Source organism: Tachypleus tridentatus, chromosome 3 (genome assembly GCF_004210375.1).
Source record: "Tachypleus tridentatus isolate NWPU-2018 chromosome 3, ASM421037v1, whole genome shotgun sequence".
Classification (NCBI taxonomy): domain Eukaryota; kingdom Metazoa; phylum Arthropoda; class Merostomata; order Xiphosura; family Limulidae; genus Tachypleus; species Tachypleus tridentatus.
In genome coordinates, this window is record NC_134827.1 from 67,019,044 (window position 1) to 67,033,150 (window position 14,107).

The 14,107-nt window shown below is 33.4% G+C and overlaps 1 protein-coding gene across 4 annotated transcripts; it reads right to left on the reverse strand.

The window, feature by feature from the left end:
* Window positions 1-1,861: 1,861 nt before the first annotated feature.
* Window positions 1,862-6,243, reverse strand: LOC143247031 (uncharacterized). 4 transcript variants are annotated; one of them, XM_076494344.1, is made up of 3 exons: window positions 4,578-5,745; window positions 4,232-4,393; window positions 1,862-2,505 (listed from the first exon to the last, which is right to left on the reverse strand). In XM_076494344.1, the coding sequence occupies exons 1-3, from the start codon at window positions 4,639-4,641 to the stop codon at window positions 2,381-2,383; spliced, it is 351 nt and encodes a 116-aa protein (XP_076350459.1). In that variant the 5' UTR covers window positions 4,642-5,745; the 3' UTR covers window positions 1,862-2,380. The 4 variants fall into 4 exon arrangements, 2 of the variants coding, with proteins under 2 accessions (XP_076350459.1, XP_076350460.1); XR_013026320.1 differs by lacking the exon at window positions 4,578-5,745 and adding an exon at window positions 5,759-6,243 and having other exon boundaries at window positions 1,871-2,505; XM_076494345.1 differs by having other exon boundaries at window positions 1,871-2,505; window positions 4,268-4,393.
* Window positions 6,244-14,107: the final 7,864 nt, after the last annotated feature.

Sequence of the window (14,107 nt, forward strand, 5' to 3'; positions counted from 1 at the left end):
TTTATATTGTTTGTTTGCAAATACTAACTTGCTAAAACAAGATAAAACTACTGTTATAAATAAATGTCAATTGTTCTCCTCATTTCATTGTTATATAAATTAAGCATGAAAAGTTATGTAATCTGAACTACAAATGACTATAAAGAGGAAGAGTTTTCAAACTGTGTTATCATAGTTGTAACACTGTAGTAAATCACGGAGTTTATAGTACTTTAAAATATTCAATAATCTTAGTAAAGTCCAAAAGAAGACAATTGGATATTTCACTAAATGTCTGTCAGACCAGTGAAAGTTGACTGACTATAAAAACAAACACTGATGCAAAATGTCTCAAAGTGTTATTAACAAGATATGGTGGAATCACATGTAACAAAATGGTACAAATACACTGGTACTGAACTAAAAAGAATAAAGTCCACATTTAAGTAAGTTACCGTTATCTAACGATTCGCTACAATTATGGGATAACTGGTAAAAACAGAATCAGATGTTCGTAGCTGCAACCGAATGTCATTTCAGTGTATGTACGGTTAAAAACACAAGAGGTTGGGTAATATTACTGAGACAAGGTATATTTTGGTTATAGTAAGACACAAAATAACTCACTTTAATATCAGTAGTGGAAGTATGTGTGGTAATGAAAAAGCACGAATGGACACTACGACCTTTATGTTTTACAGATGTCATTGAGACGATACATAATACGCTGTCATATATGTTTACTTTTGGTTCTGACTTCAGCTGAATGGATGATAATTGTCTTCCCACGTGTAATAATATTGAAGAAGAGATGATTGATCAGCTTAACTAGGGTACAGACTTATCAGACCGCAATAGTATCGAACATGTATCGGTCTCTTTTGGAAGAATTACATATATTCAAATGACTGAACATTAAGGATTCTCTGAACGCATCTTTTTCAGTAGTTGTGGATGCCTCAGGATCTTAACAACACTGATTGTAAGCATGCAACATCGATATGATATTTGTCACACAGTTTGACACAGTATACATTACATTAAAGTGAAATGTTTTTAACTCTAGAAATGTGAATTCACTTCTACTAAATATTAACCATAAACGTAAGATAAATGAAAAATTAATTGAATTCTGAACCAGATACAGATAATAAGATGTCGGATATTCACAGAAATTAAATATGAGAACGGTTGTAATTATTTTATAACAGTAATTTTGCATTAGCATTAATAATGTACTATTAATTCCATTATATTTCAGTTGCTCAGTGCAATATATATATATATATATATGTGTGTGTGTAAGTATAAATAAACTTGTATGAAGTGAAAGTTTAATATAAAGAGCAGATCTTTGTTATTAATGGTTGTATACTTATGGTGTATATTACTGAGTGCTATAAAGAAAAAGAACTTTAAACATACGAACCGTTGTCAGTGAATCAGAGTTTAATGTCTCTTTAGGTTTGTCATCATTCACGATTATCCTAACGCGTTTCTTTGATTTAGTTTTATCAGAACCTGAAGCAGGCTTGCTCACGTTTTCCGCTCTTTCTGTTTTCCTTTCTATTGTGTACTTTTCATTTATAGTATGGGTGTTTGTGTGTATGTGTTTTTCTTATAGCAAAGCCACATCAGGCTATCTGCTGAGCTCATCGAGGGAAATCGAACCCCTGATTTTACCTTTGTAAATCCGTAGACTTACCGCTCTACTAGCGGGGTCATTTATTGACTGCAAGGTGGTTGGTTGTGTCAGTTTTTTGTTTTAACATCATATTATTTTCTCTTTTATTAAACTTACTTGTCGGGGCCTTCTCTCATTCAGGGATCATTGAAACAGCTTCTAAAATATCTAATTCACTAAGGGGGATCTTTTCAGTTACAAGCGCCTGGTCTTCTGGCATTGTATAGGCAAAAACTCCACAAGACCCGTGGTTTTTCAGGGCTTTCCATTCGCCCTGGGCTTTTTCATTCACGTTGCAGAAACAACAAATAACGCTAAACAATAATAAAAATAAATAAATAAATGAGAAATGAAAACGCGATTTTTTCTTTCAGTTTTCTATATAAACAATAGTAATAAAGATTAACTCTAAATAATTGTCTTTTTTGTTGGTTTTATTCGTAAACAAACAGATCTACAAAAACACTTGATAAATCACCATACAGAAGTTTGGTGAGAAGTGTTAACTATAACTGAAAAGTTTTTTTACCTCATTTGTAAGGTTAATTAAACATATTCAGCTTTACAAGGTTCACATTAGTGTTTTCACAAATTAACTACCAAAGGGGCACTGAACACACTTGACATTTTCAAATATCTAACCCTACTATTCAATTAAAAGATAATTGGGTATTGAGGTCAGATGCTCTCTCATTTCTGTGCCACATACTTTAATTATCAAGAACTGGAAGATAACATGTAGCTTATCATAAAGCAATAAGACAAATCGAAATTAGTGTTAGCTCTTCCATCCACCAAGGATATCTTACAACTGCTGGTTTGAAAGCCCAGGGGAACGTAACCTTGAGAGAGAGAGTTGTTTTTAAAACCGTTTTACACATTGTATCGATTACAAAAAACCCGAAAGAAAACTTCAAATGTAACTTAATAATAATAGTAACGTGTATAATTCTTTAAACTAAAAAATAATCTTGATTTAACATATTAAAAATTGTAATTAAATAAATATGATATTTCTTACATTTATAATATATTTTCATATTAAACATTGATAACAACCTTTACAATTTGCCAACTGTATATATATATATTTTTCTTTACACTTTAAACAGATAATTAGCAAAGAAGAATAATGGTCATTATATTATTTGAGCTCCTTACTAGTAGACAAGTAATAGAGTTATGCAATAACTTTAACTATATAGTTATATAACAGGAAATCAGGTTTTCCAACATATTTACATTGTTAGACAATATAGCAAGAAACCTACTGACTTTTCATTCCAAACATACGTTATTGAACTATATAAGAAAAAATCTCAACGTTTTCTTTTCGATAATTTACATATTATACAACTCAGTAAAACACAGTGAGTTAAATCAACTTCGATTCACTTAACTTGTAAGGATATGTAACACAAACAGTCTTTTCATTGACTACTTAATAAAGCCAGTTTGTTATTTCGCTATTCACTTACCGTATTAAGTTTCATAATTCACTTCTTCACTTATTATGGTACATAATTCCTTTTTACTGTGGAATCGTATCCACTGAATGGTAGTTTTTTGCGTCATTACAACACTATTAAAAACGGTAATTTTTACAAATCTTTTTTTACTGTAAATTTTCCAGGTAAAGAACCATGATATTTTGACCACAAACACTGAATGAACGTACGTCACTACTCGCGAGGTTTTTCGCTTACTTGGTAACAATTCTTTCTAATAGTTGTATTTAGAACTTATGAGACGGTGCTAACGTTTTGATAATCCAATGTTGTTATAATCGTATTTTAAAACATTTGTTTTGTATTTGGACAAATTACTTTATTTTATTACACTGGCCCGGCATGGCGAAGTGTGTTAAGTTGTGCGACTCGTAATCTGAGGGTCACGGGTTCGCATCCCCGTCGCGCCAAATATGCTCGCCCTTTCAGCCGTGGGGGCGTTATAAGTTACGATCAATCCTACTATTCGTTGGTAAAAGAGTAGCCCACGAGTCAGCGGTGGGTGGTGATGACTAGCTGCCTTCCCTCTAGTCTTACACTGCAAAATTAGGGACGGCTAGCACAGATAGCCCTCGAGTAGCTTTGTGCAAATTCAAAAACAAACAAACACAATAATTTATTACAAAAACGACATTATGTACACAAAATAAACATATTAAACATAGATTTGGGACATAGACTGTTTTAGTTAAATATCTTCAGATCTTTTTAGTAATAATGTGACGCATACAGATGTGCTATTGAGACACCGTTATATTTGTTTGTTTTTCAATTTCGCGGATAGCTGAACGAGGACTTTCAGCGTTAGCCGTTCCTAATTTTGAAATGATATACTACAGGTAAGACAGCTATTTAATACTATTTGTCGTAAATGTTTGAGCTCATCTTTAAAAACGAGTAGTAGGATTTCCAAGTAAAAGCAAAGCTTTTTAATGCATTAAAAACCATGAAAGTTATGAAGAAGTATCGTATTGTAACAATCTGTTCGAACAAAAATAAACATCTTTAAAATGTTAAGGAAACAATAAAAGAAAACTTTAAAACCCTTTTGTTCCATTACTTCTACAAAGATATTTATTATCAGCTCCTTCTTTACCAGTAATTTTATCTCCAGGACAAGCTACACAGGCGTCAGCAGCAAAAGACGTCATGAAAGCCCCTTTTGGGCACGGCAGGCAGTGAGTTTGGAATCCATTGTCATAGTGACCAGGAGGACATGGATCTAAAAGCGTTAAAAGTACATAGTTAAACATTTATTTATTCAGTGTTGATTTTTATTGTTCTAACAACGTCTTTAGTATCAAAAAACGTATGTGTTGAACTAAAATTCCATATTTTTAAAAGTGTTTCATCTATTTGTGTTTAATGTGAACAGTTTAAAGTAATTGAGTATCATATATACTTACAACACCTGTTAACATCTCTTTGGTATCCTCGAGTGCAGTTGAGGTTCCCGGCTGGAACACACATTGCATAAAACAACAGAGCGTTAATATTTTTAGCAGATTTTGTGTCACCGTTGGAATTTTAAGGTTTTTCACAATGAGCACGACGCACTAGTTATAATATTAAGTATGACTCACTCTGTAAAATAACAATATTAATGTTACTTTTCGTGAGAAAAATAAAACGTGTCAAAACAGTTTCTTAACAGTAGACTTTTGTTTCTTCATGTACTTCATAATGGAGTTAACTAATGAAACTAATCACACAAACTTGGAAATTTATGAAATTACACACGATCTTTTTTTTTATTGGTACATTTGATTTCTGTTGGCGTTTCCTTTGTAAAATTCTTATTTGTCACAGTTAAACGTAAAATGATTGTCATTGTTTATGAAGATACAGGTTCTTTTGGGAACAATACGTTGGTAAAATGCATCAGTATATGATTTTGAGGTGTCTTGCAAGCAACAAAATATCAAATAATATCCTTATAATGCAGAAGTTCAATGAAATGCATTCCGAGTAAATTTTTCATTTGAAGTTAATATAAAAGCAAATACTTAATTTTTTGTGGATTTATCAAGATAAATAATATTGCGATCTAACACCCCTCGCTGTAAGTTTAAAGTATTGTTTATTCAGAATACGTTCTTAAAACACTTCGTAGATATGATTTGTATCTTTACAGTTCATAAGATTTTTCTTCAGTATACAGAAGTTGAATACATTATATCAAAATAACTTTCGAGCCTCACTACTTCTCTTTACAGGTTTTCTATAATCCATCTCGTCTCAGATCTCATAGAAGTCCATAGTTACCACATCAGTCATGTGACTGGTATGTCTGTGTGTACAATAACATGCATATGTATTTAATTACTCATAGGTTGATCTCCTTCCTAGACTGAGATATTTTTTGGCATACTGTCGCCTGAGGCACTTCGGCGGTTTTTATCTTTGACATTTGTGTTCGTATGGCTTGTTGCAGGTCTTTCCGAATTCTTCTGACGAACCAAAATTATTTTTTCGATGCTCTCAAGTACAATAAATTTCCTTTTTTCGAAAAATTTAAATTATCATTTGAATATATTTTAATGATTTGAGCATATAAAAATTTATATTGGAAAGCTCTGTTACTTACCTTTCCCAAGAGCAGCCAATCTTCGGTTACATCACACCATTTACGAAATGTTAAGCAATGTCATAAAGTAGTTCTGATAAATTTTGTTCTACCGTGACTTTATATGAGATTGAGTCACATTATTTGCCAGGTTGCTTATTCAAAACTGTTTTGGTGTGACCTACTAATCCCTATAAACTGTAAAGTATTATTGCTATGAACATCAGTGGCAGCCTCTGACTAATACTGTATGTTTATTACACGAGTTCATCTTCATCACTGCCCTGAAATAGATATTTTTAGGGCATTTTTAGCATCAACTGATGGAATGTGATGCATCTTTCAAGAGTATATTACAGCTGTCAACATCAACATCTTCAAATAATCTGTCGACCCACTTTGCACCTTGGAGTTGGGCAATATCACCCATTACTGGAGTCCTGATTAGTTGGACCAGTATATGGACGAACAAAGGGTCGTAGGGTTTATCTTTAGAAAGTGTAGTAATTATATGTCGATATGTTTACCAATACTTATTCCTGCTCATACCACACTTAAACATCGACACTTCCTCTCATTAAAATTAAGAAAAACTGATTTCATGTTATCTCTAAAGTAATAATTACTTGTAAGTTCTTTTAACAATATTGTAATAATCTATTTCATGCATTTATATTTCTGAGGAACTCACTTGAAGCTAATAAATTTTGCAGACGTTCTACAATGGGTAATTTAAAACTTTTTATTACAGAACTCATATATAGTTCGATGTTTCTAGGTTATAAAACGATTAGGAAGGAGATTTGAGATAACGGTGATATAGAGAAACCTGTCAACAACACGATACTAACCCTGTCAATAACCCCAAATACAATAAATAAAATACTTAAATTCTTGTAAAAAAATAAAGCAAATACAATACTAATGTCATTTATAAAATACTTTATGGCAACTTCCACGTATTTTACGTCAAAGAAACAAGCTCGAAACTCAAAACAACATTAATGTAACACAAAGAAATACAATCTCACGTTTTTAAATTTAACAGTGCAACTCAAATAAATATACTACAGGTAACATTTAAATTCCAAACAGAGAATCCAACATCATTAGACGATAAACCAAATAATTCCTTGTAATACAAGAGCAAACACACGTTAAACCAACATAAAGAAACACTTTTATATCTATATTAATAAACTTCAATAAATCTTGTTCGATGTATTATAATTTGAAGATGATACTTTTAATTTACAAGATTTTATAATTTACAAAATATTCTGAATAACCAAACGGTTCAGGATTCTGGATCACATAACATTAAAGTAAGTAATTACTCGGCTTCCATAAAATTAGTCACACCTCAGGAGGGCCGTTAGTCCGACATGTTTATGTCTTGAGGTGTGGGGGTAGAGTTATGCGTTTTGAGATAGGGAAAGTGGGGGTTAGAGCGGGTGTGCGGGAAGTTATGAGTTTCTAGACTGACATGAATGGTTTCGGGGTTAGGGCGTGGGAGGGGTGGGGTTGGGTGCGTGGCGTTCGGTGGTTTCAGAATTTATCCAGGCACAGTTAGGGAGTGTTCCGCCCATAATGTTACAATAAGAGATCTATAGTCATATCTCAAAAGGATAAAATGTCAGTGGTCATTTCCGGTTTTATTCTGAAATGTAATGTTCGTCTCTTTGTAGATTAATGTATGGGAAAAATTTCAAGTTATACAAGTTCGAATATTTATAATGTAAACAATAATTCAGTTCCAACATGATCAGTTATTAATTTTATATTTCTATTTCTTTTACAGATACTCGATAAAATGAAACGAGCACAACAGAGAAAATTAAGTGGGGCAAAAGTAAGAAAACGAAGGATGAATGATGTACGAAATGCAGGTTTTCATGTTCTAAAACTCACAAATTTCAGAGAAAGCATGACGGACCCCCCTTATGGCTTACATTTTGTCACGAGGGGGCGCCTCTACACATCATAAATGTAAACATTGTATAGCTATAACACTAAATAAATGACAAAAAATGACACGTATAATTCATTTTTAATTCGTATGTTGCAATATGTGCAAACCACACGAACTTACAATAGGGCGCGCCTGTAAGGTGGATATTTACTGAGTTTTGTTTTGTTTTGAATTTCGCGCAAAGCTACTCGAGGGTTATCTGCGCTAGCCGTCCCCAATTTAGCAGTGTAAGACTAGAGGGAGGGCGCTAGTCATCACTACCCACCGCCAACTCTTGGGCTAATCTTTTACCAAAGAATAGTAGGATTGACCGTCACATTATAACGCCCCATGGCTGAAAGGGTGAGCATGTTTGGCGCGACCGTGATTCGAATCCGCGACCCTCGGATTACGAGTCGAACGCCTCAACACACTTGGCCATGCCGGGCCTATCTACTGAGACACTCATTGATATCAGTACATCTGTGCGTTTCCACAGGTCACGTGATTAGTCTGTTTTGATAAACAGGGAAGTGCGATAATGATTTAACTTATTATTAGCTTCAGTATAATATATTATACACATAACGTTTAGTTTGGGTTCGTTTTATTTTTTCGCACTGTCTGTATTTATAACAGTTAGAAGTTAAAGAAATGATAAAAAATGCCTTCTTCTGGATATTTTTTGTCTTATCGATGTTACAGGTTCACTTGCACTTCTTCGTAATTAAACTGTACGCCCTAATACTGCTTTGCCTTCAATATTATATCGTGAGAGAGCGAACCAGACATTTTCTCTTTAAGTAATGTATCAGAGAAGTTCTTTAAAATATTTGTAGTCTTAATAACAAAATGCCAGATGTGGTACATCTTTATTATCTGGTACTCACACTAGACTTTTTTTTTTTTTTTTACTTTCTGACCCCGGAACTGAAGAAAGTCTTAATTTTTCCTCCTTTAGTATCACAATTCGAAATTACCGATAAACCCTCTAATTGTATAACGTGGCTTTCCATTGTCACGTAGGTACCAGTAGATATTTAGGACCACCACTTATTCTCGATACAGTGTCTGTATAATGCCTTGGGGGACAAATCAGGAGGAAGCGGTTTTACTGACTTATTATCTATCAACACGTAACATAATAAGAAGACATTGTAAGAAGTATTATCTTAAGTCTGACTAGCAGTACGTAGAAAATGAATAATAAATATAGCTTCCAACAAAAATTATAATAAGGGTCAACAATGACAGTTATTTTTCTAACCTCTATGTCTCTTCCTCTCGTTTCAATTTTTGTCACTCCAGAAATTTTTATCTCACAAGTGTTGACTTATTGTCAGGGTGGCAAAATCTGGGATCTATTGTATGTCCTCGATATTATAAAATGGATTTTTTGTTGAAATGATGTAGGAAATAACATTTCAGTGGTTCCTCTAAACCAAACGATTTTGGGAACTAACAGGAGTGTGACATCCTCCTAGCACAGTTGGCTCCCTTTGAATTCGACCATCATTTTGAGATGAGGCAGAAAAAGATGCAATATAGGAAGGGTGAAAAATGTGACAGGTGGGTATCTATCAGAAATACATTTTCAGTCTAAGATACACAAATCATGTATCTTTGCACGACGTTTAAAACAAACGAACGAACCAGTATAGAGGTGAAAGAAAACTTTAAAGGAAACAATACTACAGGGAGAACATCAAGAGTACGCTTTCGACTCTGACTGGTATGAAAATAACGGAATATTGCAGATACTTGTAATAAAACTAAAGTAATGAAAATGGATCATGACATATCATTTTCAGCACACTTGGCTTTAAGATAAGTATTCGATTGAATACCAGAAGAAATATTAAAGATTATTATGAACCATGCATAGAATGTGAGAAGAGAAAACTAGTCTCTACTTTAGAATAACTGTCCGGCATGGCCAGATGGCTAAGACGCTCGCTCGTTATACGAGGCTCGTGAACTCGAATACCCATCACACTATATATACTCGCCCTATCAGCGTCATGACTGACGGTAAACCCCACTCTTCGTTGGTAAAATAATATTCCAAGAATTGGTAGTGGGTGGTGATAACTAGCTGCCTTCCCTCTAGTCTTACACTGTTAGATTATGGACGCCTAGAGCAAGTAACCCTCGTGTAGCTTTGCGCGAAATTAAAAAACCAAACAAGCAAAAAACAATTACAATAACTTGAGGAGAATGCCAAGTTTATGCTTTTTTTAGTTAATGCATGTTATGCATTCACGAAGTTAAAATAGAATCATAAAACAAACAAGCCCAGTTAGGTTAAAGATGATAAAATGTTATCAACTGCATCAGTATGAATGTTTAACTGAAGAAGGATAAACTGACAAACAGGACGAGCATATACAAAATAAACTTTTACATTCCCCAGTGACACAGCAGGATATGTGCTGATGTACAACGCGATTTGAGTGTATTGGATTTAGTAATATATCAAGTAATGTATCTTGTGATATACGATTATGATAATGAAGTTACTGTTTGATGACAGTATTATTGCTTTGAGAAACATTCATTGTGTATGAATTATGTAGTACATTATATTGACGGCATCTAATTTTAAATACGGTTAGTAATGTAAATGAATATTATTATCTGATTGATTTAATAAGTTATGGTAATGAATAAAATATAATATTAATATTATAGTGAAATAGCTAATCGTGAAACTATTATTCGGTCAATATTAGGGTTGGGTTATGGTATGAATCAAATCACTAAATATTTTAGATGGATTAATACAACTGTTGTTCAGTGCAACAAGAAAAGTAAGACACATGGAAGTTTAGTAGTAAAGTTTGTATCGATAATAAAAATTTCTTTAAGAAAGGAAGAACTGATGTATTTTACACTATTTTCAAATTCGTCACGAGAAGAAAATAATAATTTTATAAAATTTCATGTAGGATTTACATACAAGTAATATAAAGAAAAGCTGAGCACAGCTAATGAATGCGTATCACAAGTTGCACAATGATGCTCGACCATTAAAGGGAACATATACGTCAAGTATAAATAAACTAAAATGATATTAAGAAGCAACTGTTTACATTATCTACAAACTGACGCCACCGTAGTAGGAAACAAAAGCTACGCGAAAAGTTCATATTAACCTCAATATAACTTGTACATGAGGCATTAATCGGAACGAGAGTTACAGGAAAACAGGTCATCAATTTACCATCTTTGACTATGATCAATTATTAAAGTATTTTTGTTTCCGAGAATCACAATGAGTTTTCAAAAATCATCCAACCAAGTGTCAGATCTTCATTGGGGGATAGATGTGTACACTATTTGGTAAGTCGTAAGAACATTAAAGAAATCTGTTTAAAAATCAATATTTTTGGATTAGAAGTCGGTCCCTACACGAAGTAAGGAAGTTATTGGACCTGCTGTCGATTATTCAGCTGATCCAACTGTACCTGAAACTATGATGAGGTTTATTTGTTTGTTGTTTTTTGGCCCCCCCCCTGTGGCTCAGCGGTATGTCTGCGGACTTACAATGCTACAAACCGGGTTTCAATACCTGTCGTGGGTAGAGCACAGATAGCCAATTGAGTAGCTTTTTTCGTAATTCAAAACAACAATTTGTTTTTTTAATTTCGCGCAAAGCTACACGAAGACTATCTGCGCTAGCCCTCCGTAAATTAGCGGTGTAAGATTAAAGGGAAGACAGCTAGTCATCATCACCCATCACCAACTCACGGGCTACTCTTTTACCAATGATTAGTGGGATTGACCGTAACATTATAACGCCCCTACGGCTGAAAGGGCGAGCATGTTTGTGTGATGCGGATTTGAACCCGCAACCTTCCGATTACGAGTTGAGTGCCTTAACCACCTGGCCATGCTGAGCCGAAAATATAATGATAATATCATACATTGTCCGATCAAACCGTATATAATTAACTACTTTTGTGTCTCAGAATCGAATAGCATAGTTAAAATTTGGATGTACAATGCCTAATATTAAGTTTTGTCTGAGGAGATTTCAATCAGTGTAATGATCAGGAACGATTTTTATATCTTATGTTTAGCTTTAGAAGAGATTATCTAAAGAAATAATTATGTTTAATCTACAATACTGTATAAAATAAAACAAAAATATATTCTTGTCTTTCTGTAGATATTTTTTATAAATCTTTGACTTGAGCTTGTATCTTGCTGACTAGAACTATTTGAATTTGTACTAAAAGCTCGATAAAGTCTCGTTATCAAAAATTATTTGAACATTACTGTACCTTAGTAACACTCTTACCATTAAACAGTTACTGTATACTTCATGATTAGTATAAGTAGTATATCTATATACGTTGGGGACTCTTTCAGCAATATTGCTGACACTTGAATATAGCTTATAACCAAAATAGACTTATCAATCATCATATCAAAAGAACATGAAGTTGTCAATCAAGCTACTATTCCTCCACATTTTCTATATCCAACACACTTGTGTTTATTATTATTGAACACACCTTATATTAACACTGTGGAATTAGAGACTACAGAAGGATACTAATACATTTATTAATAAAACTTTTAAATACACTGTTATCACATAAACACTTTAGCTCATAAAATACTGGATCAGCTTTCATTCAACTTTTCTACCCTATGTTTTTATTACGGTTTCAGATAAAGTCTGTATTTTACATCTGTACAACAACACAGTGATACATCATACTAAAAATATTTCAACACATAAATAAACGAATTATGGAGTCAACATAAACTAAACATGTAAGATTTCACTTTATCGGCTCAGAAAAATTATTTTACTTTTCAAACACACGTTATCAGACTAGATAAATATCTCACCATTCTCTTCAAGATATTTAACTCATTATACAACTCAATATGAAACAGTTATATTAACTTCGACTCACAAAAGGTGTAAGGATATATAACAGAAATCAAACAAACCATCTTTGATTAATTGCTATTCACTTTATAATTAGTTTCTTCACTTAATATGTTTATATGTAATGAATCGTATCCACTGTCTGGCAAGTTTTCTTTATTCGATCTTCAATGTGAATTTTATATGTGAATAACAACAGCATTTCGATGACAAACATTGAACCCCGAAGCCACAGCTCACGACGTTTTTCGCTAACTTGGTAAAAATTCTTTTATTCAGAACTGTTAACGTTTTGATGATCAAATATTATTATAATCCTACTTTAAAATATTTGTTTTTATGTTGACAAATTATTTTTATGTTAGTTCAAAAATAAAATACTGTATGCAGTGTATACTGCAGTGAAGATTTGAGAGTGTGTGTATATTTTCTTCTAACAGCCACATCGAGCTATCTGCTGAGCCCACCGAGGTGAATCTAACCCCTGGTTTTAGCATTGTAAATCCGTAGACGTACCTATGTACAAGCGGGAAGCTGTTTTGGTAGACATGGCGTTAATTAAATACGTATCTTTAGGTCTTCTTAGTAATGATGTGAAGCACACAGGTGTGTGATAGAGATATCAATATGTTTGTTTGTTATTCAATTTCGCGGAAAGCTACGAGATGGCTTCTAGCGCTTGCTGTTCCTAATTTTGAAATAATATACTTAAAAAAACACAGTTATTAAATACCATTTGTCTGAATGTTTGAGCCCATCTTAAAACTGTGTAAGGGGATTCACCATTATATTAAAACCCCTAACTTGTACCACTATTTTTTTTTCTTACTAGAAACCCATAATACACCACTAGTAACGTTTGTTTGTTTTTTTAATTTCAAGCAAAGTTACACGAGGACTATGCGCCAGCCATCCCTAATTTAACAACGTAAAACGAGAGAGAATGCAACTAGTTATGACCGCTCAAGCCCAACATTTGGGTTACTCTATTACAAAGGAATAGAAGGGTTGTCCTTCACTTTATAACGCTATTACTGAAAGATCGAGCATGTTTGGTGTGACGGGGTTCGATCCCGTGACCTACAGATTAGGAGTCGAGAGTCCTACCAGTAAAGAAAAATTTGTATACAATTATTATTACTTTCATTATAAGATAATGTCAAACAAACTACTGACTTATACCTCACTGTGTAATAGAATCACCAAGTAGACATTTTAAAATATATTTGAAATTTAAAGGGTATCTTAATACGAAAATAGTGGCGCCAAGTAACATTCAGTCGTATAACTTAATACAGCTATGCAAACATAGAATTTTTTGAGTAAACGTTTTTATAGTGTTAGAAGTCAGTCTCTTAAAACGAAACATTGGAAAATCTGTGTTTACAGAGCCGGCATGGAAAGTTGGGTTAAGGCGTTCGACTCATAATCCGAAGATCGCCGGTTGAATCCTCGTCGTCCTTTTAGCCGTGAGAGCGTTAATGATGTGATGGTCAACCCCACTATTCGTTGG